This window comes from Paroedura picta, chromosome 10 (assembly GCF_049243985.1).
Source record: "Paroedura picta isolate Pp20150507F chromosome 10, Ppicta_v3.0, whole genome shotgun sequence".
NCBI classification, from domain to species: Eukaryota; Metazoa; Chordata; class Lepidosauria; order Squamata; family Gekkonidae; genus Paroedura; species Paroedura picta.
Window position 1 is genome coordinate 87,862,926 of NC_135378.1, and position 25,829 is coordinate 87,888,754.

The 25,829-nt window shown below is 57.7% G+C and overlaps 1 protein-coding gene across 8 annotated transcripts in view; it reads right to left on the bottom strand.

Annotated features, from left to right (window-relative positions):
* DCTN1 (dynactin subunit 1) overlaps window positions 1–25,829 on the bottom strand; it is a 49,502-nt gene that overhangs the window by 5,518 nt on the left and 18,155 nt on the right. For 5 of the 8 annotated variants that reach the window (XM_077301386.1, XM_077301383.1, XM_077301381.1 and 2 more), the window contains 19 exons: window positions 15,279–15,296; window positions 11,399–11,419; window positions 9,514–9,705; window positions 9,036–9,233; window positions 8,652–8,856; window positions 7,076–7,154; window positions 6,793–6,952; window positions 6,477–6,581; window positions 5,997–6,188; window positions 4,813–4,929; window positions 3,703–3,855; window positions 2,924–3,084; window positions 2,646–2,814; window positions 2,466–2,534; window positions 2,170–2,232; window positions 1,899–2,048; window positions 1,609–1,770; window positions 393–524; window positions 116–244 (listed from right to left, as the gene is read on the bottom strand). In XM_077301386.1, the coding sequence (XP_077157501.1) occupies window positions 116–244; window positions 393–524; window positions 1,609–1,770; window positions 1,899–2,048; window positions 2,170–2,232; window positions 2,466–2,534; window positions 2,646–2,814; window positions 2,924–3,084; window positions 3,703–3,855; window positions 4,813–4,929; window positions 5,997–6,188; window positions 6,477–6,581; window positions 6,793–6,952; window positions 7,076–7,154; window positions 8,652–8,856; window positions 9,036–9,233; window positions 9,514–9,705; window positions 11,399–11,419; window positions 15,279–15,296 (2,475 nt within the window). The remainder of the gene's footprint in view (window positions 1–115; window positions 245–392; window positions 525–1,608; window positions 1,771–1,898; window positions 2,049–2,169; window positions 2,233–2,465; window positions 2,535–2,645; window positions 2,815–2,923; window positions 3,085–3,702; window positions 3,856–4,812; window positions 4,930–5,996; window positions 6,189–6,476; window positions 6,582–6,792; window positions 6,953–7,075; window positions 7,155–8,651; window positions 8,857–9,035; window positions 9,234–9,513; window positions 9,706–11,398; window positions 11,420–15,278; window positions 15,297–25,829) is intronic. The other 3 variants (XM_077301387.1, XM_077301389.1, XM_077301385.1) reach the window with 2 other exon arrangements.

A 25,829-nucleotide genomic window follows, 5' to 3' on the forward strand; every position in this document is an offset into this window, starting at 1 on the left:
AGCTGGCCTGGGGGGGGGGGAGTTCTGCCAGGGCCCACCCTCCAGCCCCCTATGAAACGGGGCCTGTCACCCACCCTACTGGGCCATTCCCATCGCCCTCCAGGGGCCGGCTCACCTTGATCTTGAGGGACTTCTTCAGCTCTTTGATGACAGTCTCCCGGTCCTCCAGCTGGAGCCCCAGACCTTCGGCGTCGGTGATTTCCGCCCGCAAGGCAGCTGCGCGGAGCTCCACGGGGGGCGGCGGCTGCAAGAGGCATCTGTGTGGGCTTGCCTGGGAGGGAAACGGGGCCCCAGAAACCCCACTGCTGGGGGGGGGGTAGGCTGAGGAGCCAGAAGAGGCTGGCAAGGGTTCCTCCGAGCCCAGAAGCCTGACCCACGCTTGGCCTCCTCACCTTGCTCTGGGGCCTGTCGGCATCATACTCGCCCTCCTGCATGGCTGTGGCCATCTTGTTCATGGTGGCGATGAGGATGTTGCATGACTGGCGCAGGCACTCGTAGGGGTTGATGCCCTGGATGCCGTAGATCTACGGAGAAGAAGCCGGTTGGGGGAGGGGGGGGTTGCAGGCATGAAGACTCTGACCCCAGCAACCTAACCACTCCCCGACCCCCGGGTGCTGGGTCCTGCAGGAGAGCCAGGTTCACCCTCCATCCCTCTCTCTGCCAGCCACCCCAGCATCAGCCTCCACAAATGTCTTTGGCCAGCCTTGCATGCTGCTTCACTCTGAGAGTCTTACGGACAAGGATGGGGCCAGTTCATAGAATCATAGAGTTGGAAGGGACCTCCTGGGTCATCTAGTCCCCCTGCACTAAGCAGGACACTCACAACCCTCTCGCTCATCCACTGTCACCTGCCACCCCCTTGAACCTTCACAGAACCAGCCTCTCCGTCAGATAGGTATCCGGCCTCTGCTTAAACATCTCCAAAGAGATGCTCCAAAGAGCAACCCACCACCTCCCAAGGAAGCCTGTTCCACTGAGGAACCGCTCTGACTGTCAGGAACTTCTTCCGGATGTTCCACAGTAATGGGTTTAAACTACAAGTACAACGATATAGGCTAGATATCAGGAAAAAATTTTTCACAGTCAGAGTAGTTCAGCAGTGGAATAGGCTGCCTAAGGAGGTGCTGAGCTCCCCCTCACTGGTAGTCTTCAAGCAAAGGTTGGATACACACTTTTCTTGGATGCTTTAGGATGCTTAGGGCTGATCCTGTGTTGAGCAGGGGGTTGGACTAGATGGCCTGTGTGGCCCTTTCCAACTCTATGATTCTATGTTGAGACGGAATTTCTTTTGAATTAATTTCATCCCATTGGTTCTGGTCCATCCTTCCGAGGCAAGAGAGAACAACTCTGCTCCATCCTTTATATGGCAATTTTAAGCCCCTGAGTGGCTGGTTGGCCTGTCCCAGGCAAGGAGGACACAGATGAGTCATGCGGGGGGGGGGGAAGGGGGGGGTTAAGCCAATGCTCAAGAGCCTCGGTTCCTTGTTTGTCCCAGCTCCCCACCCCGTTTCTAGCTGCATGGCAACCTGGGGAGCCCACTGGTCTGCCAGAGATTGGCCATCTCAGGGCCAAAGCAGCCCCTGGTAGTGGGGGAGGGTGGCTCCTGACCTGCTCGCTGGCTTTGAAGGCCAGGTCTTCCAGCTTCACGGCCTGGAGGCCCTCGTTCTCCGTCATGGGTGCGATCAGCTGAGCGCCAGCGGCAGCCACCTCCTGCAGCACGGCCACCACCCATGTCAGGTGCTTGCGGCAGTCTAGCAGCGTGTCCGAGACCTGGGGAGAAGACATAAACGCGTGGGAGGGTCAACGGGCAGTGGCACCTGCCAGGCCAGTCCATCTCGCAGGGTGCTGCGCAGGGAGCCTGTTGAGCCACAGCCAGAGATGAGGACCCAGCCACTCGCCTGCTGTCCAAAGCCCAGGGCTGCAGGAATGCCGGGGGCGTCAGTGCCGGGCATGCGACGCCGGATTTTCTTGCAGAATTGGCGGATGTCGCTGCAAGAGGTCTCCAGATCTTTCAGGAGGATGGCCCAGTCGGCAGCTTCTTGCCCAGCCTGTGGGGGGAGGGGGGAGAGAAAGGGGGAGGGACCAATTCCAGGCCAGGCCTTCCCGGCAGATGGTCATTGCCTCGGCCAGCCTGCTTCCCCCAGCCTGCTTCCCCTCCCCAAAGTTTACCTGCAAGAAGGACCGCAGCCGCCCCACCTCCACGCTCATGCAGTCCAAGGCGCTCTGGGTGAACTGGAGAGAAACACCACCCATCAGCTTGGACCAAGGTAGGCCCCACCAGGGACACCTGCCCAGGGACTGCGGGGGGAGGGGGCACTGTCTGCTCCCCACAAAGAAGCATCGCCGAGCACCACTCCTAGCTCTGGCGCACTCCCCTTCCTCACCAGCAGAAAGTCAAACCCAGACCCAAGGAAGAAACCACCACTCCCACCAGGCACCGCGAGGGGTGGGGCTGCTCCTCTCACCTTGATGTGGTCGGCCAGCTGCAGGGTGCAGTCCTCGGCCTGGTCCGCCAGGTGGATGCTGTACAGATGCTGGAAGGGAGGAGGAGATCAGCTGAAGGGCTCCACAGCCAGCAACAGTGCACCACAAGGGTCACCCAGCTGGCCTTCCGGAGAAGGGTCCGTGCCTTGGCTGTGCCTCACCTGGTAGTACTTGATGGCCTTGGTCAAGGGCTCCACGTTGACCGTCTCGTCCAACTGGTCCCTGTGAAGCAGCTCGATCAAGAAGTCCAGTGACCGCTCGTGCACACTCATCTCTGGGTACAGCGTCCCCACTTTCTTGTAGACCTCCACACCGCACTTGTTCAGGGCCCTGTGGGTGAGGGGAGTGTGTGGGGGGGGGAGTGACTGGCTGCCCCGGAGGAGCGTCCTAACCAACCCGGCCAGGGACTTGTTTGGCACCCACCCCCAGCCCTACTCACTGCTCATATTTGTGCAGCGTCGCCTGCAGGAGAAGGAGAGAGTATACCAGGCCGGCCGCAAAGCTCAGCTGCTCCCCTGGGGGGCCCCGCAGGCCGGCACGCTCCGCACAGCTTTCGTTCAGGTCAAACTTCTCCTGGGCCTGCTTGCTGATCAGCTCGGCCTGTTCCGGGGGGAGGGGGGCTGTCAGAGTTGCAGGGTCTTTCCTCTGCCCTGAGGCACACCAGTACCCCAACACCCCCTACCCAGCTCCACCAGCCCACCTCACAGCGGACAATACAATGGGTTTGGAGTCTGCCTTGGGCTCAGCAAGGAGCCTTCCTACAGACAGGGCCCCGTTCAGCAGGGAGGTCCCCTGCATGCTTTCCTGGGAGGAACAGCAACGGACCAAAGTGCCAGAGGAGGGGGCCAGAGGAGGGGGCGTGGCTGAGAGGGAGCGCCTCCCCCCCACCCCTCGCCGGCTCCATCCCCAGCAGCACCTCCAGTGGAAAGGGGACCAGGCAGGAGGAGGTGGGGAAGAGGCTTCTCTGCTTGAGCCGAGTGGACAAGCCTGGCCATGACGGCCTCGCTCAGGCAAGGCAGCTTCAGAAGTTCAGACCTGGCGTGCCAGATAAGAAGCCGCCACTCTTAGCCCCTCCACCACGCTGGCAGCACTGGGTGCATTTTGTGCATCTTCTCCCAGGTTATTTGGATGCTGAAGGGAGCTCTGCTGGGGGCCAGACCGAGCGCTTGCCCCCCACGGCCCCTCCCTCCCAGAACTGGTGGCCGAGGGAAGGCCCACCTTGCAGATGAGCCTGGGGATGAGGAGGAGCACCAGCACACAGTCGTGGTCCCCGCCGTGCCGCAAGAAGCTGTCCGGCATGAACGCAGTCAGGAGGGAGACGTGCCGGTTGGCCTGCTGCACCTCCAGCTTCCGGAGCTCCATCTCAATGGCCTGTACAGAGCGGTGGCGTTGGAGGGCGCCCAGAGATGATGGCCCAGGACCCCTCCCCCTGAAGCCCCCTGCCCCCGAGCGCCACCCACTCGATGCCGGGACGCCATTCAGAGCTCGGGCCCAGCACCCACCCAGCAAACCATTCACATGACAGCCAGCCTCTCCCCCGCCCCCCCAGGCCTCCCCGGGAAAGGGCCCGGCCCGGAGTCCAAAGGACGCCCATCCACAACAACAGCCCTCCGCAGGGCCTGGGTGGGTGTCTGGCAGGGCTGCTTGAAGCAAAAGCCATCGCTTGGGAGGCCTTCCCGCTAGTTTCATCTGCTTCAGGGGGGTGGGGGGGGAAGGGAGGAGGACGTGCTGGGCAGGCTCCCCAGAGGCGCTTCTGGCCAGAGAACCGACCCCGTTCGGCAGCATCCGGAAGCCACCAAGCAGCTGACAACCCCCTCCCCCCTTGTGGGGCTGGGAGAGTTCAGAGAGAACTGGGGCAGGTCCATAGGGAGGGAGAAGTGAGGGAGTGAACCCAGTTCTCCAGATAAGAGTCTGCTGCTGCTCTTCCCCACTACCCCCTGCTGGGCCCACGCTCCGGCCCCTCAGCGTAGCCAGCCAGGGAGCTCTGTGTGCCCTGGAGAGAACAATGGCTGCCCCAGTGCTGCTGCCCTTTCTGAGCCACGGTGCAGGCGGAGGCATGGCTCTCTCTCCCAGGGAAGGCTGGCCTCCCACTCTCCAGCTGCGGCCACCAGGAAAGGGTGCGCCTGCAGGGGCTGAGCCTCACTGCGCCCTTCTGTGGCCTCCAGATCTCGTTCCAGAAGGAGGAGCCCTTGAATGAGGTTTATCAGTGCCGGGGGGTCCCACCTCCAGCCTCCAGCACGAGCCAGCCCTCCCAGCTCCACACGTGCCCAGCTGTCCAGGGGGAAGGGCATGGCAGGCTCTGCCACCCACCGCTCCCAGCAAGCCGACCTTGGCATGGGCCTTTGTCTCGGCAAACTTAATCTTGAAGTCGAACATCTCGGGCGGGGGCTGCTGCTGCCTCTCCACCGAAGCCTCCCGCTGGCTCAGCAGCTCTTGGTTCACCTCCTGCAGTGGAAGAAGGAGGAGCTTCAGGTCTGGGGGGGGGGGGCAGGGGAGGACCTGACTCCAGGACTAACCCTGTTTCGAAAGGCAGGCCAAAGCACTCAGCTTGACTAGACGGAGGGGGAGCCTACAGCGGGGGGGGGGGGGAATCTCCTGCTCACTGGCTTTCCTCCTGCGGGGGAGGGGGCTGTCCCTCAGCATGGGAGCCTCTGCCTGGCATGCAAAAGGCCCTGGGTTCAATACCTGTCATTGCCCGCTAAAAAAGTCAAGTAGAAAGTGAAGAGGAAGACCTCGACCTGGAACCTTTCGGCGCTGCCACTGGCCAGGAAAGACAATTCAGTGGTGTGACTCAGCAGAAGGCCTCTTCCTTATGGCCTGCGTTGCCAAGAAGCAGAGGGGGGGCTGCCGCTGCCACAAGGTCCCTTTCCTTCCCCATCAAAGCCAGGGGTCTCTCTTGGCCAGCCTCAAGGAGAGTCAACCTCTCCCTGCCTGCTTAGCATTGTGCCGGAAGGACTGTCCTCCCTGCTTGTCTGCCTGCCTTGGCCGTCTCCCCCCACCACCCACCACAAGGGGCTCCCAATGGGCAGGGGCCAGCCAGGAGCGGGGCTTGGAGGCCACACTGGCCACAGCCGCAGCAGCAGCACTGAGCCCTGCAAATGCCATGAAAATGTCAGTCGTGTCCCGGGAGGGGAGGGGAGGGGAGGGGAGGGCTCCAGAACGGGAGGAGCAGCCTAGAGAGCGAGGCAACTGCCTGACAGCCAATGGGGTGGGGGTGGCAGCCCCCCTCCTAGGTCACCCCGTTGCTGGACTGAGACTCCCCTGGGCCAAAAGAGCTGATATATTGTGCCCCAAGAAGGGAAGGTCAGCGTTGCCACTGGGGCAAACCCGGCAACTGTCCATCCATCCATCCATCCATCCATCCATCCATCCATCCATCCATCCAAATCCATCCATCCATCCATCCATTCATTCATTCATGCTGTTCTTCACCCAAGGCACAAAGCCTGCAGCGCACGGAGATTCAGCCTCAGCCCAGCCCAGCCCAGCCGGAGAGAGGAGGGCCAGAGTACCTGCAGGTGGGCCGTCAGCTCCCGGTACTTCTTGATGGTCTGCTGGTAGTCAGCCACCGTCTCCTGTGCTGCCTCGACACGCTTCTCCGCCTCCCGCACACGTGACGTCGCCATGTCCAGCTGCTCCCGCAGCTCCAGCTCCGTCTCCCGGGCGTTCTCCTGCAGCTCATCGTTCATCTCATTCATGGCTTCCTGCAAAGAGGGGAGGGATGCAGCCGCCTGGCGCTCTGCCTGCCCTTCCGGGGGGCAGACAAAGGGAAGTGGGGGGAGGGGGGCACTACACACTCCTCCTTCCGTATTGTTGCAGGGGTGGTAAGCATGTCATAGAATCCTAGAGTTGGAAGGGGCCATACAGCTCAACGCAGATGTCTCATCGCTCCACGAACCAGAAAGCAGGGCCATGCAGGGACTGCCAAGAGCTCATGGCTCCGTCTACAACCGGGCAAAGGGAGCTCCGCCCACCCTCCAGCCAACTCTCACCAGGTCTCCAACGGTCTCACGGAGCTCACGGACTTTCTCCTCCAAGTCCAGGTTCCTCTCCGTCAGCGTCTCCACCATCTCTTCAGCCCCCAAAGCAGCGTCCACCTGGGGAAAAGGGACACTGGCTGAACTTGGGCCGCGGCAGGGAGGGAAGAGGGGCCAAGTGGTGAGTGGCCAGCCTTAGCAGGTCACGCCAAGGCCAGGCCCAAGCGTGGCTTTTTGCTGTCCCTCTGGGGGGAGGGCAGGCTGCAACTCCCCCCGTGGCTGGCTGTGGCCCAGGACGAGGGCAGGGGAGGCTCCGGCTGGGCCTGCTTGCCTGCTCCTTGAGCTCATCAATGGTCCTCTCCCCCAGCTTCAGCTCTTCCTGCAGCTTCTCCTTCTGCTGCCGGAGGGCATCCAGCTCCAGGTTCTTCTTCTCCATGTGCTTCTGAAGCTTCAAGTGCTCCTGCTTCTCCGAGGCAGACAAGTCACGCATCCTGCCGCAGGGAAAGAGAGGGCTCAGACAAGCCAGCCATACTCCCCGGGGCCGGGAGCAGAAAGGGAAGAGGCGGGCAGGGCAGGGCAGGGCAGGGCAAGGAGGGCGACGGCGGCTCCCCTACCTCACCAGGGCCTCCTTCAGCCGGGCATTCTGCTCTTCGAGCTGCTTGACATGGTAGCTGGAAGCAGCCCCGTCTGAGCCTGGGGGCACCGGAGGAAGAGCTCACTCAGGATGAACAAGGCCATCGACTCACAAGTAAGCTGTGCAACGTGTGAGACAGGGCTGGCCACCCCCCTACCTGCTGTCTGCCCTCCCTCTGTTGCCCGCCTCAATGCCCCTGGAGAATCTCAACTGGCTCCAAGCAATCCCGCTCAAATCTGACTCTCCTTGAGGGGCTCTCATTCATTCATTCATTCATTCATTCATTGGGTTTAAACTTCAAGTACAACGATATAGGCTAGATATCAGGAAAAAGTTTTTCACAGTTAGAGTAGTTCAGCAGTGGAATAGGCTGCCTAAGGAGGTGGTGAGCTCCCCCTCACTGGCAGTCTTCAAGCAAAGGTTGGATACACACTTTTCTTGGATGCTTTAGGATGCTTAGGGCTGATCCTGCGTTGAGCAGGGGGTTGGACTAGATGGCCTGTATGGCCCCTTCCAACTCTATGATTCTATGATTCTATGATTCTATGATTCTATCATTCATTCAGCCAGCCAGCCAGCCAGCCAGCCAGCCAGCCAGCCAGCCAGCATGGTGCAGCAGTTAAGGGAGGTGGCTTCTAATCTGGCTAGGTAGGTTTGATTCATGTGCAGCCATCTGGGTGACCCAGTCACAGTTCTCTTCTCACAGAGCTCTCGCAGCCTCCCCTCCCTCACAGGGAGTCTGTTCTGGGGAGAGGAAGGGAGGGCGTTTGTAAGCTGCTTTGAGACTCCTTAGTGCAGGGAAAAGCAGGGTATAAAAACCTACTATTCTTCATTCATTTATTCTTCCATTTCCACTTCCGGATCCGGGGCCTAATGTCACTTTTTTCATCCTCCTCTTGTGAGGGCAGCTGAGCAAAGTCTGAGTCCAGCCAGGAACCTTTCAGATCCACACAGTTAAATTCCGTGGAGAAGCTTCTGCGCAAAGTGGGTAGGCACATGAAACCTCACACCAGGTAGGAAGCTGTGCCGGGCTTCAAGGTGACTGGCGGAACTCACACTTGGTCCTGCAGCTTCAGAGCAGCCCATCCGCCCACCTGAATCTACCTTGTGAGGACAAGTTAGGCTACATTTTGACAGGCCCAAGCCCCCCCCCGCCAGGCTGCCCTGGCTGAGGAAGGGGTTCAGGCCAGGTCCTCGTTGGGCATTCTGACAAATGGACCGTCCCCAGCCCTCCCTTCCCCCGCCAGAAAAGAAAGCCACCCCCTTTTGCCAGCCAGAGAGCCAAGGCCAGGCTCACAAAGCTTCTTTCACCTGGCCAGGTGAGAGTGAGGCACACCCTGAGGGAGAGCGGGGTGCAAGCAGGACAACCCCACAGCCCACAGCTGAGGAGGGGCTTGCAGCTGCTCCCACTGCCTCTTTTGCTCTCTGAGCACGCTCTGGAGGCCAGGGTCTCAGCAGAGTTGGCCAGCTCAACCCCCCGCCCCCAGCCGCACTGTGCACTTCTTATTTGCCTCCCCACCCCGCCCCTGAGGCACGGCTCCCGGCGGCCGGCTGACCTTTCTCCTCGATCTCATGCTTGAGGATCTCCAAGTCCATGGTGAGGTACTCCGCCTTCTCCTTCAGGGAGTCCACCTCCTGCTGCAGGGACTCGGCCCGCTCCTCGGCCATCTCCTTGTCCAGCGTGGCCATCTCAATGGCGTCGGCCGTGTCGGCCATCTCCTCCATGTAGCGCTCCTTGGCCTCCAGGGCCTCTTTGGCTTCCTGGGGGCAGGGAGGCCGGGCTTGCTCAGGGGAGGGCTGACTGCCCCCTTGCCCGCCTGGGCCCTCCCTGTGAAGGCTGAGGCACCAAGGCCAGCCAGGCCGGGCTGCCAAGAGGGCCCTTCCCCACGGACTGCAGGGCAGACGAGCACCACCGCCCCCTGGGAATCCCGCCCCCTCACCTTCTTGGCCTCCTTCAGGCGCCTCTGGAGCTCAGCCTGTTGCTCCTGCATCTTGCTCTTCCACTCCTGGACCTGCTCCAGCTGGATCTTGTACTTCTCCAGCTCCTTCAGCTTCGCCTTGTCTTCAGTCCGTTTCATCTTCAGGGTCTCCAGCTTCTCCTCCAGGTCCCGGACTTGAGCGCGCAGGTTCTCCTCCTCCTGTGGGGCCGAAGGAAGAAGCGGGAGCCATCCCAGCCGGCAGGCAGAGAGCCGTGAGGGGCGGCACTTGGCTACCAAGACCAGCGGCCGGCAGCCCCCAGCAGCAGCAGCATCCCACCCGCCCACCAGCCGCCAACGGGTCAACAGGGACACGTGACCGGCAGTGGCCCTAAGCAATTCTGGCCCCGGACGGCCCGGCAACAGATGGCCCGCAGGCAGACAACACGATCCAGGGAACCGATGCCCCAAAGACACGGGGCCAGGGTGCCCGCTTGCTTACCTTGGTCGGCGAGAGGAGCACTGGCGGCGCCACTGGCGAGGCCAGAGGGGGGGTGGGAACCACGGGTGCCGCCAGGGGGGTCTGCGCAGGGGTGCTTGGTTCGCTGCTGCTCATCTCGCCGGTCGATGCAGAGGCTGAGCCCGAGAGCCCTGCCCCGCCACTGGGCACAGCGGAACTGCCCGTGCGGGTGGGCTGGAAGAAACCAGTCGGGGAGAGAAAGAGTCAGAAAATACTTGGCCAGGTGGGCTGCGAGGAAGTCCTTGGATACCAGCGGCTTTGCCTGCTCTAGACGGCACTATTGAGGCACAGGCCTCCCTCTGCGGTTTCTCCACACAGCCCGGAAGGGAAGCCACAGGCCCAGTGAGCCCTCGCCACAGCAGCTCCAGGCTCCCCACGCATGGATCCGTGTCCCTGGGAGCCACGCAGACGGGGGGAGGGCCCCCCACGGATGCTCCTCCTGCCTTTCTGCAGTAGGAGCCCCTGGAGGACTCCGCTCCATAGAGCCTTTCTCTGTCTGCTGGGACGTGGGCTTGATCCGGCCTGGTCAGGCAGGCAAGTTGCAGCTCAGAGGTCTCCTCCGTGGACTGGGGAGCCGGGGCTGCCTGCAGAGGCTCCCGTTGGCACCCAGTCTGCTTTGTGCTTGAACAAGGAGGTGGCCGGCTGGCGAGATCTGGCCACACATCAAGAAGAACCAAGTCTCTGGAGGGAAGAGCAGCCAAGGCGCATCCCGCCTCCCAGAGGGCAGGCACTAGCAGGGAGACAGGGGTGGCTCCACGGGCATGAAGCCCTTGAAAGGCCAAAAGGCTCCTGACCAAAGGCTCGTGAATGAATTTAGCAGCCATGGGATAAGAAGAGAGGTCCTTTTGTGAATTCCCATTGGCAGCGGAGAGCAGGAATCAATGGACACATCTCACAATGGAGGGAAGGAAGCAGTGGCATCTAACAAACCTTGGGCTGCTCGTGTGTGCATGCAGATCGTGAAGGAAGAGGTTCTCCCTGCGCCACTCTCTAGAGCGAGGTGTCACCCAACGCAAGTGACTGGCAGACGATTCAGAAGAGGCGAGGATATCCCCCTCAGTGAGAGAGGGGACAGCTGCCAGGGCAGCCCCACTGGAATCAGAAAGTGGGACCCGGGGAAGAGACACAGCCTTGCCCGCCCGGGAAGAAGACTGCAGGGCCTGCAGGGGACCAGCATTCTGCCTCTCGGGGAGCTATTCCAAAGGAGCCAGGAGAGCTGCTGAATCAGCCACAAGAGCCCAACGGAAACGTGGAACTGCACGAGGTCACCAGCCCCCAGCAGGCAAAGACCGCAATGCCCAGCGAGTCCCAGACCCAGGCAGGCAGGAGCCAAGCCTCTGTCTGCCAGGGATCTTGCCCCACACAAGCAGCCAGGCACCGCCCTGGTGCCCCAGAGAGTCCCGAGAGCTCCCTGCTCCACAGGCCCAAGTCCTCCACATGCCCAGGTTCCTGGGTACAGCAGAGGGGGAGGCCAGGCGTGCCGGTCGCAGGGACTCCCGGGAGACTTCATGCCCATCAGGAGGACGTTTCTGACCTGAGTGGGGCAGAACAGACCGTGAAAGTGGGGAAGCCCCAGGTGCCCTCTGGGGGCACAGCCAGTCACGGGGAGTCGGGAGCCTTTCCAGTTGGTGGGAGGAGTGGAGACGAAAGGCGTGCCAAACAGGTATGAGGAGCTTCAGGAACGCCTCCACCGGGTGGCTAAGCCAGACGTCCACCCCCCACCTCCAGGCACTGCCTTTAGTGGCTGCTGAGAAGGGCCGGGTGGTGCCGGAACAAGATCAAGGCCAACCCAGTGGGAGAAGGAGGGAAGGGGCATCTTTGCACGTCCTGCATTCACAGTAGCCATCCGGCCCTCGCCAGTCCTCACCTTGGGCCGCCGGGTGGTGGTCTGCAGGGCGGCAGGCAAAGGCAGCAGAGGAGGAGAGAGTCACACAGGGGGAGACAGGAGCAGAAAGAGAGAGAGAGAGAGAGAGAGAGAGAGACGCCGCACAGGCAGCAGTGGCAGCGGCAGCAGCAGCAGAGGAAAACCAAGAAAGGGAGGAACAAGACAGACACGGCGTTAGTGGACAGCCTGTCCATGCCACATGCTTGTCAGTGCTTATGCATGCACCCCCCCCATCTCAGCCCACCTGGTGCCCCTCCCATCAATATGCACCTCTCTGGAAGGAGTGGGCAGCCAATCTTGGCAGGCATGACCACATGCTGCACCCTTTCCCCTGGGCACAGTGGGAAGGGCCCCCAAGCCTGGTGGGGTTTTCCAGCCACCAGGTGCTGAGAGGGGGGGGCAAGACCCCTCCTCCTATCCAGTCTCCATGAACACACCAGGGAGGGAGCCTCAAGCACAATGCCCTCCCAGCCCCTTACCCAGAGCGGGATCTGGAGGCTCTCCTTCAAATAGCACAGGAAATTCTCTGTGCTACGAGGCAGAAACATTCCACTGCTGCCTCCCCCCTCCCCACCCAGGAATCAAGCTTCCAAGGTATAAATCTTCCAAAGCAGAGGGCCGCCCACAACAGCCCCCCTCCTAGGATAATAGAAGAAGAAGTAGAGTTGGTTCTTATATGCCGCTTTTCCCTACCCGAAGGAGGCTCAAAGCGGCTTACAGTCGCCTTCCCATTCCTCTCCCCACAACAGACACCCTGTGGGGTGGGTGAGGCTGAGAGAGCCCTGATATCGCTGCTCAGTCAGAACAGTTTTATCAGTGCCATGGGGAGCCCAAGGTCACCCAGCTGGCTGCATGTGGGGGAGCACAGAATCGAACCTGGCATGCCAGATTAGAAGTCCACACTCCTAACCACTACACCAAACTGGCTCTCTAACCCCAGGGGTCTACTGGCTCTACTAACCCCAGGGGCAAAATTTACCTACCCCTGCTTCTACCTTACCCCCCCCCCCAGCCCTGCACAGAATTCTCTGCATCAAAGGTGGGCAGCGTTAAGAAAGGATTTTTTATTTTCTTTCTCAAATGTATCTCCCAGAAGGTCCCTCTTCCCTGAATGGGGCAAAAGGCAAGAGGGAGTTGGACCACCCCTGGGACTAGCAGGCCAGTTCCCAGGAGAGGTTCCCAGCAGAGGGAGATAAAAACTGAAATAATAATAATAATAATAATTCAGCTGGGGCTCCCGCAGCCACAAGGCCAGCAAAGTCCCAGACTCAGTTGTCTGCCCCTCCCCCCGGCACCCCCCCAGCTCCCCCAGAGCCCCCATGGGCTAGGGGTCCTCCTCCAAGCGGGGCGGCTGTGTGGGTACAGAGCCAGAGTGGAAGCCGAAAGGCTGGAAGCGGAACAGGGGATGAGGGTTCTCCCCAGAAGCTCCAGCCCAGGCTGTTGCATCTCCTCTGTTCCGAAACCAGCCCTTCTCTGACACAAATACAGCCCCCTCCGAGCACGGAACAGCTCGGCCAGCCCAGCTCAGGACATGGACAAAGTCCCCATTGTCAGAGAGGTGCCCCAACTTGGCCCTGCCAAGTCCAGGGAGAGAAAACAGGAGGCAGGCGAGCCAGCAGTGGCTGTGCCAGCCGTGCCCGACTAAAGCAGTGGGCCGGGGAATGCCCAGCAACTAGCTTCCTGAAGACGGACACTGGGGGAGGGGGATGCCAAACAGAAGCCAGAGGCCGGCCCAAAGTGTCCTTCGCTCTGGGGGAGGAGGGAGAGCGCTGCTTCGTTGTGCCCCCCCCCCTGCTGGGAGTCCATGCCCTGCTAGCTTCAACAGCTGAGAAGGGTGGTGACTTGGGGGGGGGGAGGGTGCTGGGAGTGAGGCTGCTGTCTGAAGCCCTCCCCTTGAGCCAGAGCAACATCCCCAGAGACGAAGAGGCAGGGGGAGCATTTGCTCTCACCCTCGGCCCCTCCCTCCGCAGAGTTGGTGGGAACTGGCCATGAGAGATTTGGGCTCCCGGTGCCCTCGGCCAGTCCACAAGGGAGGTGCCTTGTAAGCTCCCATCAAGTGTTCCTGGGGGGGGGGGGAGCTGCCGGCAGAGACAGAGTGGCTGCAGGGGGGCAATCCCTGGAGCCCAGCCTCCTCCCTGCCCTGGGAAAAGAGGCATGGCAGCTCCAGGGTCTGCTCCAGCACAGCTCATCTGCACGGGGCTGGCCAGCCCAGCCCAAAGGAAACAATGCCTGGAGGACCCAGCCTTCGCCAGGGCACCCACAACTTCTGCTGGGAAATGCTGCGGAGATCGACCCTTGCTCCCCCACCCCCACCCCCAGCAGCCTCGGTCAGGAGGAAACTCCAAGACCCTGGCCGAGCAGAGAGCGAGCTCTATGGCCTCAGCTCTGGAAGCTGGAAATGTTCGTTGCACCCTTGATATCAATGGGCCATACGGGCACTGGAAGCCCCCCACCCCCCAATCCAGTCTCAGAAGCCAACAGGCTGAGAGGAGTTGGAGGAAAGGCTCTGGGGGGCTGGAGAGTCTTGGAAAAGCTGGGTGACACAGGGGGGGGGCGTATTTCCTTCAACAAGCACCCCGGAGGAGCCCGTGCACGCTGCGGCCTTGGCCACCTGCAGGGGACGGGGACACTGCAGAAGGGCCAGGCCCACCTGGAGGGGGGAGGGAGCGCCTGGCACACACACCAGGCCAGCTTCCCTGGAAGGAGGGAAGTCCGACTGCAGCTGCGCCCCTCCCCATCCACCCTTCCTCCCCTCCGCCTGGTCCCCAAGCTGGAGGCAGGGATCGATAGGAACGCTCCTGAGGAGCCCGCAGGACGCCAAATGGGCAAGAAGGCCCGGGCTGGCTGGCTCCAGGAGCCCAGCCCCTCCCGCAGGAGAAATGCAGGAGAAATTAGTTTGGACAGGGGAGGGCAGCGGCTTCTGCACTGAGGACCAAGTTGCAGAGGTGGCAAGCCTCTGCTGGCAGTCCCTTCTCCACCTCTGCCTGGTGCCACCAAACCCAACCTCAAAGCTGGAGGCGGGGGGGGGGGGAGACGCGAGGCTTGTGGCTCGAGAGGTGCCTGCCAGGCCTGGCTGCAATCCTCCCCCCAGGCTCTGCTGCCTGAAAAGGGGACTTGGGTCCAGATCCAGGCACAGAGGCCTCATCCCTCCTTCCTGCCCCAGGGCCGCTGCCAAGCCGCCCTGTGGCCCAGCCTCACTTCCTCCTGCTTCCCATTGCCTGACTTGCCCCCCCCCCTGCGGCCCAGGTCGGCCATCCATGGGACTGGAAGCAGCTCCTCCTCCCAGGAATAGGCTGAGGCGCAGCCGGCACCTCTTCCTGCCAGCCCTGTCCTGGCCGTGCACAGCCACCAGAGGCCGGGCATTCCAGACGCCTATGCGGGGGGGGGGGGAGGCCCCCCTCCCCGGCTCTTCCCCTGCCCACAAGCTCCCAAGACCTAGCCTCTGCAAAGGGACCTCCCTCTGGGGAATGTCCCAGCAGGCGCAGTCCTCTCGCAGTCCTCTCGCCTGCCAGAAGGGCCCACCCCCCAGCAGACCCCGGCAGGCCGGACAGCGCTGCGTCCCACAGCAGGCAGCGCCAGGCGCCACTGGGAACCACTGACCACGAAAGCGACAGGGAGAGGGGACGGGAGACGGTCACCCTCACAGCTTCTCTCACCCCGACCACTTCATGGTGAAAGGAGGGGTGCCAGCCCCCCTCCCCTGGGGGTGATCCTGCTTCAGCCTGCCACGTCAGGCAGGCAGGCGAAAGGCAAACGTCTCCTTCAAAGTGCCACCCCACAACAATCCCAATCTGCTGCAAAAGGAACGCATCCCCTCCTTGTTCCAGCAAGCCCCCCCCCCCCCGCCCCGGGGGCCCAGTACCTTCCGTGTGGCTGCCGCCTGTCTCATGGTTGCGGAAGATGGACGGAGCGAGACAGAGAGAGGGAGGAAGAGAGAGAGAGAGAGAGAGAGAGAGAGAGGCAGAGAGGAGATTAGCCCATTCAGTCACAGCGCTGCTGCAGCCCGCCCAGGCATGGCCTGTCCAGGAGCTCTTGCAAATGGCCGCAGCTCCGCCGCCTCTGTGCTGCCGTTCTCCGGCCCGGCCGGTCAGCAGGGCCTGGGGGCCTGGGAGCCGCCTGCCAGCCGGAGCCCTGGGCCACGCATCCTCCTGCCACAGGCCTCCAGCCACCGCCCAACAGCCGCTCGTGACATCACCACTCCTGGACCTTCCCCTCCCTTCCTCAGTGAGCTCCCGGCTAGGGGCAGGCGGCCGCCGCAGCACACAGGGGCTGCTCTCTCTCTCTCTCGCCGGCAGGCTGGGTGGGGAGAGGAGGGACCGGGAGGATGCCTCCTCTCTGGGGACACGCAAGGTGCTCCACGTAACTTAGCAACGCCTTCAGCTCAGCTGCCTCCCCAGCTAATTAGACGGCTGCTTCTTCCAGGCGCCCCTCCCCATCCAACAGGCTCAGTGCCAGGCAGAGTCACCCGAGGGAAGCTTCGGCTGCCAGAGACAGGGGTTCTCTGGGGCACCCGGGTGCACACAGGCCGGCCGGCCCACTCCCCAGCATCAGGCCCGGAGCAGCCGAGCAGAGCACAGGCGTGCCCACAAATGCAATGTCAAGTGGGTGGGAAACAGCAACTGCGCTGCTTGGTTCTCAGCCACTGTGGAAAACAGGCTGTGTTCCTCTGCCAGGCTGCACGACATGGATTCCAGCACACAAAAGCCACTGAATTCTGCTAACTGGAGACTCTCCTGGAGAGAGAGTCTTCGGTACAGCACAGCTGACAGCAAGTGAAGTTTGGAATTTTAGTTCCCACCCCGTCAAAGACAAAGAGATGCAAGCAGGGCACCAACCCACTCAGGCATGATTGTGCCATGCCTGCTTTGGGCACAAGTTGAGCTCTGCCAGTTGAATGGCTGCCTTCAAAAAACAGGTGCTTAGAAGCTTCTTCTGCTCCCGCAAGGCCAGCCCCTGCCACCTCCTCGGGAACTCCAGGACCATTCCGCCTGGGGTTCCTTTTGCTGGCATTTCACTGGACCTTCAACTCAGGCAAAGAATCTCTGCTTTTAAGGAAGGCTGCCCAGATGAAAGCAGCTCCAGCCACAGAGACCTTGAGAGAGTCCAGCAGCCCGTCAGAGCTGGCTGGTTATCCTCTCCATTCCTCAGGTGGGGCTCTGCTGGAGGTAAGCTGGCACTCCATGCCACAGCCACCTGCCCAAGTTCTGCTCCACCCCCAGATCTCCCTGCAAGGGGGCTGCTCCTCTGGGAGAAAGCAAACCTCCAGCAAGACTGTCTTGGAAAAGCTAGGTGACACAACCCATGGACTCCAGCTGGCCCCTTGCCTCAGAGCTCCATGGAAGAGCACCCACAGAATGAGAGGGAGACAAGCTTCCCACACAGGTAGGCAAACACACCTCCTTGGGCACACCTCAGAAGGAAACTGTTAGAGACCATCTGGCACAGAAATCAGAAATCACCAGCAGCAAGATCTAGGCCAGAAGTCCCTTTGGGTCCCAACCAGCAGCACCCAACTTCCGGAGGAAACCCCAGTCTGTCACTCCCAGAATGCCTGCTGAAGGGAACTTTGACTCTTGGTAACTGGCACCCTTCAGAACTTGCTGGTCTCTCGGGTGCCCTGGGACTCACCCCCGGCTCTGCCAAGGAAGATCAGCATGGCTGCCCTCTGAAGACAGGCACGGTCCTGTCCTTTATGCCAACACCTCCCACAGAGACGAGCCACAAGCCAGATAATCCTCCAGCACACCTGACTGCCACCCTGCCACCTGGAATGGCTTCAGACTAACGGCACCACTGTGGTTCCTGGGCAAGCTTCACGTTTTAGAAGCCGATCCACAGCTCACTCCAAGCCACACTTCCTGTCTCTACCCACCAACCCCTCTCCAGTGACCAAGCTTTATCAATGACACTTTCATCTTACAGAATCCCACAGTGGGAAGGGGCCATCTAGTCCAACCCCCTGCCCAATGCAGGATCTTGTGGGGCTCAAGGAGAGCAGCTCTCAGGAGATTCCACCAGGGAACCACTGGCTCCTCATCCACTGTGACACGCACCATCGTCTACCAACTGTGCCCCTCGGCTCTCTACATGGAACTAAAATAACATGCTGAAGCAAATCAGATTTAAAAAGTAACACGCAGAAACTGGTGCAGGGAAACAGTAGCCTCCCAGGCCCACCACCCCTCTCCAGCCCGAGCCCAGACAAAACAAAGGGGGCTTGCGTAGGAAAAGGCTAGGCGGGACCAAATAGGCGAGTTTGCCTTCGGCAGCTCATGTAAAAACTTTGGAATAGCTCCTGGACTCAACATCTGCAAAGTGGGTTGGCATAAAGAGCATCTTCTCCCAGAGACAGGTGGAACATAAGCGCTCCCTTGGCTAGGCCCACCCAACCCTTCTGCGGCAGCCTCAAGGCTAAGATCTCTGTAAAGCCCCTTAAGGAAACTACCCAGGCTTTGGAGCGGGAGGCTGTCCGGAGGCTTGGAATAAGCTTCTACTAACTGCAGCCATGGTGGAGACACTGGCTGCGAGGCCCCCGGTCGCAAAAGGCACTGCTCTTCCTTCATCTGGAAGATTTCCAAGGGGTCTTACTAGATTCCACTGCAGAAAGAGGGAACAGGGAAGACAAACAATACTTTCTTCTGCTTTTATTTGGAAGTCGGTTCCCTATATTTGGCCAGGATAGATTACTGCAGTATGTTCTATATGGGGTTGCCCTTGAAGACGATGTGAAAGAACCAGCTGGTACAAACTGGGCGCCAACCATCCAGACCCTTCTGCTCCTGCCTTGAGTCCCTGCATGGGCTGCTATCCATTCCTGGGCCCACTTCAACGAGTGGCTGTTCACCTCCATCACCTGGGGCTCACTTTCGTGAAGGACTGCCTCGGGTCATGTTTCCCTGTGAGACCATTTTGGGCTTTCCAGGGGCATTTGTTGGCTTTGCTTCTGCTATCCAGGGTTCCCTGTGCAGAAGTACAGATCTGTGCTTTCAAGGTAGCGGCCTGGGAGAGGTCAGGATAGCTTCCACCCTCCCCTCTTCTGGCAGCCAGGCAGGGCCAAATGCTATTCTCTGGAGCTACATGGGGCCGCTGGATCCTAGACGAGAAAAGGACTGCCTTCTCCCTGCTAAGAACCAAGCTCTATTGTTTACTTGACTGCCATCAAGGTCGTGGCTCTCATAGAATCATGGAATAATAGAGTTGGAAGGGACCACATGGGTCATCTAGTCCAACCCCCTGCACTATGCAGGACACTCACATCCCTATAGCTCATCTACTGTAACCTGCCATCCCTTCGCCTTCACAGAATCAGCCTCTCTGTCAGATGGCTATCTAGCTTCTGTTTAAAAAACTCCAAAAATGGAGAACCCACCACCTTCCAAGGAAGCCTGTTCCACTGAGAAACCGCTCTAACTGTCAGGAACTTCTTCCGAAGGTTTAGACGGAATTTCTTTTGCATTAATTTCATCCCATTCGTTCTGGTCTGTCCCTCTGGGGCAAGAGAGAACAATTCTGCTCCATCCTCCATATGGCACCCTTTTAAATACTTGAAGGTGGTTATCAGATCCCCTCTCAGTCGTCTCTTCTCTAGGCTAAACAGACCAAGCTCCCCCAGCCTTTCTTCATATGTCTTGGTCTCCAAACCCCTCACCAACTTTGTTTCCCTCTTCTGGACACGTTCCAGCTCTAGTTATTAACTGCCTTTGGTCCTGATTTGCCTGAATGTTAAGCATACTAAACAATGCTACATAGGAAAGTCACAGAATCACAGAACCATAGAGGGGCCATACAAACCTAACCCCTGTTCAAGGCAGCATGAGCCTAAAGCATCCATGTAGCAAAATGCCCCCCCCCCCATTTCAAAAGGTCAGTTTTTTTCATATGTGCTGTGGAAAGGAGGGGCAGCTAGTCACTTGCTCATGCCCTTTCAGGTGCTAACTGGCCTAGCCAAGAAACAAACACCAGACAGGGGGAGGGGGGGGAGAGATTTTTTTCTTCCCATGTTCCCCCAGGAAACACAGGGGCTTCCTGCGGGAGAGGACAGGGAGGTATATCTGCTTTTGACCACAGGAATGGGGGGAGGGTGTCTTTCACCTGCTGACCATCAAAATAATTTCTTGCTCTTAGAAGAAGAGGTCAGCAGCTATCTTGGACCATGTGGTTGCCAGGTGAGCTGACAATGCCATGAGAACTGGGGAACTTAAATAAAGGAGATAGGGTATCAGATAGGGTATGTTTTAGCTAAGGGACGGAAGGACTGTTTCTCATCCAATTTCTCTTGCCTCTTGTTTAACTCTGTGCTATACTAAAGAAATGCTTATGAACCTTATTCTTTTAATAAAGCTTTTATACAAATTTATAAACAACAAATCTGGCTTTCCAACCACATCAAGCTCCCCCATCTCAGAAATGCTAGCCCAATGCAAGGGAGAACAACTCTGTTCCATCCTCCATATGGCAGCCTTTTAAATACTTGAATATGGTTATCAGATCTCCTCTCCAGGCTAAACAGGCCAGCTCCCCCAGCCTTTTGTCTGTGATATATCAGACTTTATGCACTGTACTATTTCCTTGTTTGTGACTTTTGCTGTCCATCTTCTCCAACATGAACTGATTCTTTAAACCAGCTGATTTTTCTCATCTGATTTTTTCACCATCCAATTTTCACAACCATGTGGCTATTGGAAATATGATACTAATCTACATTTCGTAGTCAGGTTTATGTCCTTGCTTTTCCATGTTAAGTTCAAGCTCATCATTGCTGAACAACCCAAAGCAAACAAATATTTTAATTCTATACTGCAATTGCCACATGGCAATTTGTGATCCAAGAAAAATGAATTCTTGAATCCATTCAATCTCATCATCATCAACTGCGATTGTGACATGTCTGTTTTTTGTACTGATTAGTGTTTAAGAAAAGCCCAAATTTCTTGCTTACTCTACTGATCTCTGTATTCAGCTTTCCTGGGCCTTCCTTAGTTTCTAGCAGGAGGGTCATGTCATCAGCATACTGAAGATTATTTATATTCCTTCCTCTAATATTAATTCCAGTATCTGATTCTTTGAGTTGAGTCCCTCTCGTAATGATCTCAGCATACAAGTTAAACAGGAAAGAGGAAAGAATAGTCCTGGCCCACTCCTTTCTCTATTTTGAACCAGTCAGTGTCACCAAATGGTGTACATCTAATGGCTTCTTGGTTTGCATGGAGAGGCGGCAGCAGTCTGATCAAATGCACTGGCACCCCTACATTTTGTGTGGCTTCCCACAACTTGTTGTGATCCACACAATCAAAAGCTTTCTTGTCAATTAAGCAGATGTAGACATCCTTCTGGTATTCCTGCAACTTTTCCAAAATCCAGTGCAAGTTTGCTATGTGTTCCCGAGTGCCATGCCCCCGTCAAAAGCCAGTTTGAACATCTGGTAATTCTCTTTCAATGGTTGTTGTTGTACATTGTTTGATTTTGAGCAGGATCTTACTAGCATGAGAAATGAAGGCTAGTGTACGGTAACTGAAACAGTTTTTGGAGTTATCCTCTTTTGGCAGTGGGATGAATGCAGATCATTTCCATTCCTCTGACCAGTCATTAGTTTCCCAAATTTTCTGGTGCAATGGTTTTAATTGGTAAACATGTCAGCAGAGGGGTATACTCTGCAATAAATTGTCCCCAGGGTGCTCATGTCCTGGGACTGTGAGGGACAGAGGCCTCAGGAGGGAAAGGGGGCAGCTAGGAGTCCCGATCCTCTCAGGTAGCAGCCCTGTACTATGGCAATGTGTTACCCAGAGAGACCTTTCTGCCACTCTCCTGGAGTTCAATGAAAAGGAACTACACCGTTGATTTCCAAATGTTACAGGTAAGAGAAAAACGAAATCAGCCGGCCAAAATGATAAGCCACTCTCTCACAGCCACTCTTGTTTGGTGTGTAAAAAATATAATTTTCTGGGCAATCAGAACAGGCTCCTAGGTATATTTTTCCCCGTTTTCAAATACTTCTTCAATGATTGCCACTGTAGAGTCTGTAATCCATTTAACAGTAAATTAAGATGTGTCTCCCGGCTTTAAGTTCTCCATCTTGAGGCAATTTTACTCCTACGCCATGCCTGGCGAAGATGGTAGAAAACATGTTCGGTCAAATTTGCGATCTGGTCCTCCATAGACAGGGCAGTGTCCAGAATCACACCTAGGCTCATAACAGCAGTCGAAGGTGTCAATATGACTTTCTCAAGAGCCGGGAGTTGCATCACCTCCCCGGGAGAAAGTCAACCCAGCCAGAGGACCTCCATTTTAGCTGAATTTTTGCTTGAACTAGTCTACCACAGCCTCCTAACATCTGGTCAAGGAATCTGGGGCTGCAGACGGATGGCTGAGAGCCATTAGTACAATTTCAGACAGTCCTTTGGTTAAGGATGTCAAAGACCTAATTGTTTTACATACTTGTGCTTGGCGTAAGCTAGTGGAGGCAACAGAAGCCAGAACACTGTCTCCCTTGGTGGCCTTGACGGCCACCTGATAAGCATCCTCACGTGTCTTAGAAGATGGTCTTGAAGCTTCATCACGAGTTTTCTAATTTGTTCCAGCCAGCTCAGTTCCCATTTCTTTTTACGCAGCTCCAATGGTTTAGGACAAGAGTGGAAAGGGGAGAGGACTCCTCAAGGGCTTTCGAAAGACGGCTGTGGCAGTCCTCAACAAGCTCCCTGACCAAGTTGCTGGGGGTACTGGAACACACAGAGCATTGCAGAAGCCAACGGGATGCACAAGCCTCCTTATGCAGGCATCAATCTGCTCTCAGTCTATACAGAGAGCGAGCAGGGTACCAATCTGAACCTTAAGGGAAAAATGGTCTGACCTTGACACTCCAGCAGATAGTAGAGGGCCAATATTGATCCCCATCCCGGAACTCAAGTCTGCTTGATGTGTTGGACTAGTAACTGGGAGATTCCTCGTGTTGCCATAGCAGACACCAGGTCCGAATTCTGATTGGAGCCAGTCTTCTCTGCATGGACCTCAAAGCCTGCTGCAAGCGAGAGATACCTCTCTTTGGGAGCAACAGCCGCCTGCAGGTAGCTTGTGCCTTCGTTGGCTCAGTGAAACAGAGTTCCCTTGAACATTATTGACATGGATTAAACGGACTACTTGGATAGGAGACAACAGAATTGGATGTGTTGGTATTTTTGCCCCCTGGATAACACTTGTATGCGAAACAGGAGGGCCCAGCATCTGTTGGGGAGTTTTCCAAGAGCCTCCCAGGGAGTTCTAGCTGGCTGGTCCTGGCCATGATAAGACACGACGTGGAGACTCGGAAGGCGGAAGCTTGCCTTTCTTTCTTTCTTTCTTTCTTTCTTTCTTTCTTTCTTTCTTTCTTTCTTTCTTTCTTTCTTTCTTTCTTTCTTTCTTTCTTTCTTTCTTTCTTTCCTTTCTTCCTTTCTTCCTTTCTTCCTTTCTTCCTTTCTTACAGGACTTACCTTATTAAGTTAAATGTGTGTAAAAACATTGTTTGTGAGCAATCTGGATAGTCCTGATGGCAGATACTTTATGCAGTTCTGTGTACAAGCAATTGATGCTTGTGCTGGCCTTGCTGTGATGCATTATATTGGATAGCTTTTGTATAACTTGGATTTTTAGAACTGTATTGTAGGTGTAGAATTATTTAATAAGGTTGTATCTGTGGACTCTGAAGCTTTCCGACGGATGTTGTCATGCACATTCATAACTGGCCTTTCTGGACATGGGCCTTTTTAGCCGTCTGTTTTGGTTTCCTCTTGGAGTCCTTTGTTTTTGTTTTCTGAGCCTGGATTGGGACAGGCCATTTCACAGCAGTTTCCGGCTCAGTTTGAGGTGCTAGTTCATAGCATAGTACCCTTCCAGGTCTCGGGTCCCAACGTGGTGCCATGGTTAAGAGCCGCCTCTAATCTGGAGGGCTCAGTTTGATTCCCCACTCCTCCTCCTCCTCCTCCATGTGCAGCCAGCTGGGGGACCTGGAGCCAGTCTCAGCTCTGATGAGGGGCAAGTTCCCTAACTGCCTTCTATGGAGTGGCAGCGGCAGCAGCAACAGAGCACTTGCAAAGCAGCCACGAGCAGGCCATGGCACTGCAACCAATGTGGAACAGAGAGAACTGAGTCCCAGAAGCCCCAGAGAGGCAGCTGCACAGACACAAGGCCCTTCCTTTGCAGGAAGAGAGGGAGACTCTCTCAGAGCACCCCCCACCTGTGCGTCTGGTGCAGCTTCCATGGTGCCCAATTCCCTTTGGCTTCCCAGGCAGCAGCCAGCTAAGACCAGAGGAGGAGGGCAGGCAAGTATATTGCATCAGAATCTGTGCAAACTCAAGCCCCATCTATGGGCCATGGGGACACTGCCCTTCAACACACCTCTGTGCCAGAGAGATTCGGCCACCTGCACAAGTCAGGTAAGCACATCTGCACAGGTCCGTTGATTTCCCAGAACTTATTTGACTTCTGTGGCTCCAGAGCTATGCAGGCCGCTGGAATACCCCCTAGAGCTCAACAGAGGAGAGGCCAGCAAGAGACGGGGGAAAGGCGGGTGCTGTGGCATGCTTCCAGGGCATGAGCGGTTCCATCCTCCCGCCTGGGTTTGTTTTAGGGTTTTCACTGGGAGCTGCCTGGAGCAGGTCTGCAGAGGTGACCGACAAATTCCCTATGGCTCGATTCTAAACAGAGGGAGTGCAGTCCAAGGAAGCAGCCCGGCTGGTGATCGGCTACCTTGGACAGCTCCTCATATAGGAGCACAGAATCAGCATAAATGGCTTCACCCAGCCAAAGAGAAACCCAAATGCTGCAAGCAGAGAGCAGAAGCGGGGGGGGGGGGCTTGTGTCTGGCCCTTCCTAACTGCATCCAGAGGGGCCCAGAATTCCTCAACACCGGCATCTTCCCCTTACAGCAGCCAGCTCCTCTCTACCTTCTCTTGGCACTGATCAAGCTGAACCTGAGGACACACTTAGCTCCTCCTGGGGCCCCCCTAGGCCCACTACCCGAGCCAAGCCTTCCTGGGCTCAGTCCTGCCTCCCCCGACCCAACCCCCCACCCCCACCCCCCTGCTGCATGTCAAAAGCAGCATCCATGGCTAGGCAACATATCCTTCCCAGCTAATGAAAATCTGGCTGTAGCACCCTCCTCCCAAGAAGCTGCATGGGAGGAGAGCAAAATCCTCTCAGGGAAGGCCTAAGCCGAACCCTCCCCCCGCCCCCGCCCCCTGCTGACCTTTGGGGGGGGGAGTAGACAGATGGCAGGCCAAGAATGAGGCTGGGCTAATGGGCTCAGGGCAAGGAGGAAGAGGGCCCCCGGGTGCCCCCCCCAACACACTGGCCATCTGTCGCCCCAAAGCACACCAGGGCGGAGCTCGCAAACAGATCTACTGTCCTGTCTGTGCCCCAGCGCTGCCGTTCAGGCTCCACGGAGCGGCCTAATCTCATCAGCAGGGATTTGCCAACGGGTACCTTCCCCGGTTCTGGAGCAGCTCAGTGTCAAGCACAGAGTGAACTTCCCACGGAGTGCTGTGGCTCCAAAAGGCCGTGAGATTTTCCACAGAGAGCCTTTGTCCACAGGCTGAGGCAAAGAACACATTCGGCGACAGGGAAGACCGTCCACACCGCCGCACTGTGAACTATGGCCCCGCCCAGGACCCCGTAGCCTGTCAGCTCCCACTCCAAGTGGAGAAGACCGGCCCTTGCAGACAGAAGGAATCAAAGCCATGACACCCCCAAGGGGGCACATCTGCAACTGTGGGCACCTCCAGGCCTGGAAGGAGGGGACAACCGAAGGAGGGGGGCTTCATGCAAAGCAGCCATGGGCAAGCGAGATGACGGCGCACATGCAGCGGAAGGAAGGGGTCCCTGGCAGGTCCCCCTCAAAGCCCCGGGGGCAAAGGGCTTTCTCACTCAGCTCCAAGGCGTTCTGGAGGCCGCTGGGAGAATTACTGGCTACACCATCCCTGCCTAAAGGCAAACAGGTAGGCCCTCTCTTTGCATTTCACCAGTTTGTCTCCTCCCTGCCCCCCTACCCGGGTGTCTGAATGTTGGGGAACAGCCAGATTGGTATTCCAAAGCCAGGCTGCTGCCAGCTGCCTCTGATCTGGGAAAGCAGAGAAACTTCTGCCCTGAACCAACACTTGGCGTGTGGCCTGGGGGCTTGAGGCCCAGTGGGGGGGGGGGAGCTGACCTAAGCACACAGCAGGGGCTGGCTGGAGGGGCTCCTGGACCCTTCTGAACAGCCCAGGGCAAGTCAGATCCCTGGCAGGGCAGTCCAGAAGGTCAGGGCGCAGGGGTCAGCAGCTCTGCAACTGGATCGAGGGGGGGGGGTTATTCCCACAAGACTGACATTTAAGTCAAAATGGGGATTCTCCATTCATCGTGTCTTCCACTCCCAGACACAGGTTATCGCAATGCAACTGTCCCTCCC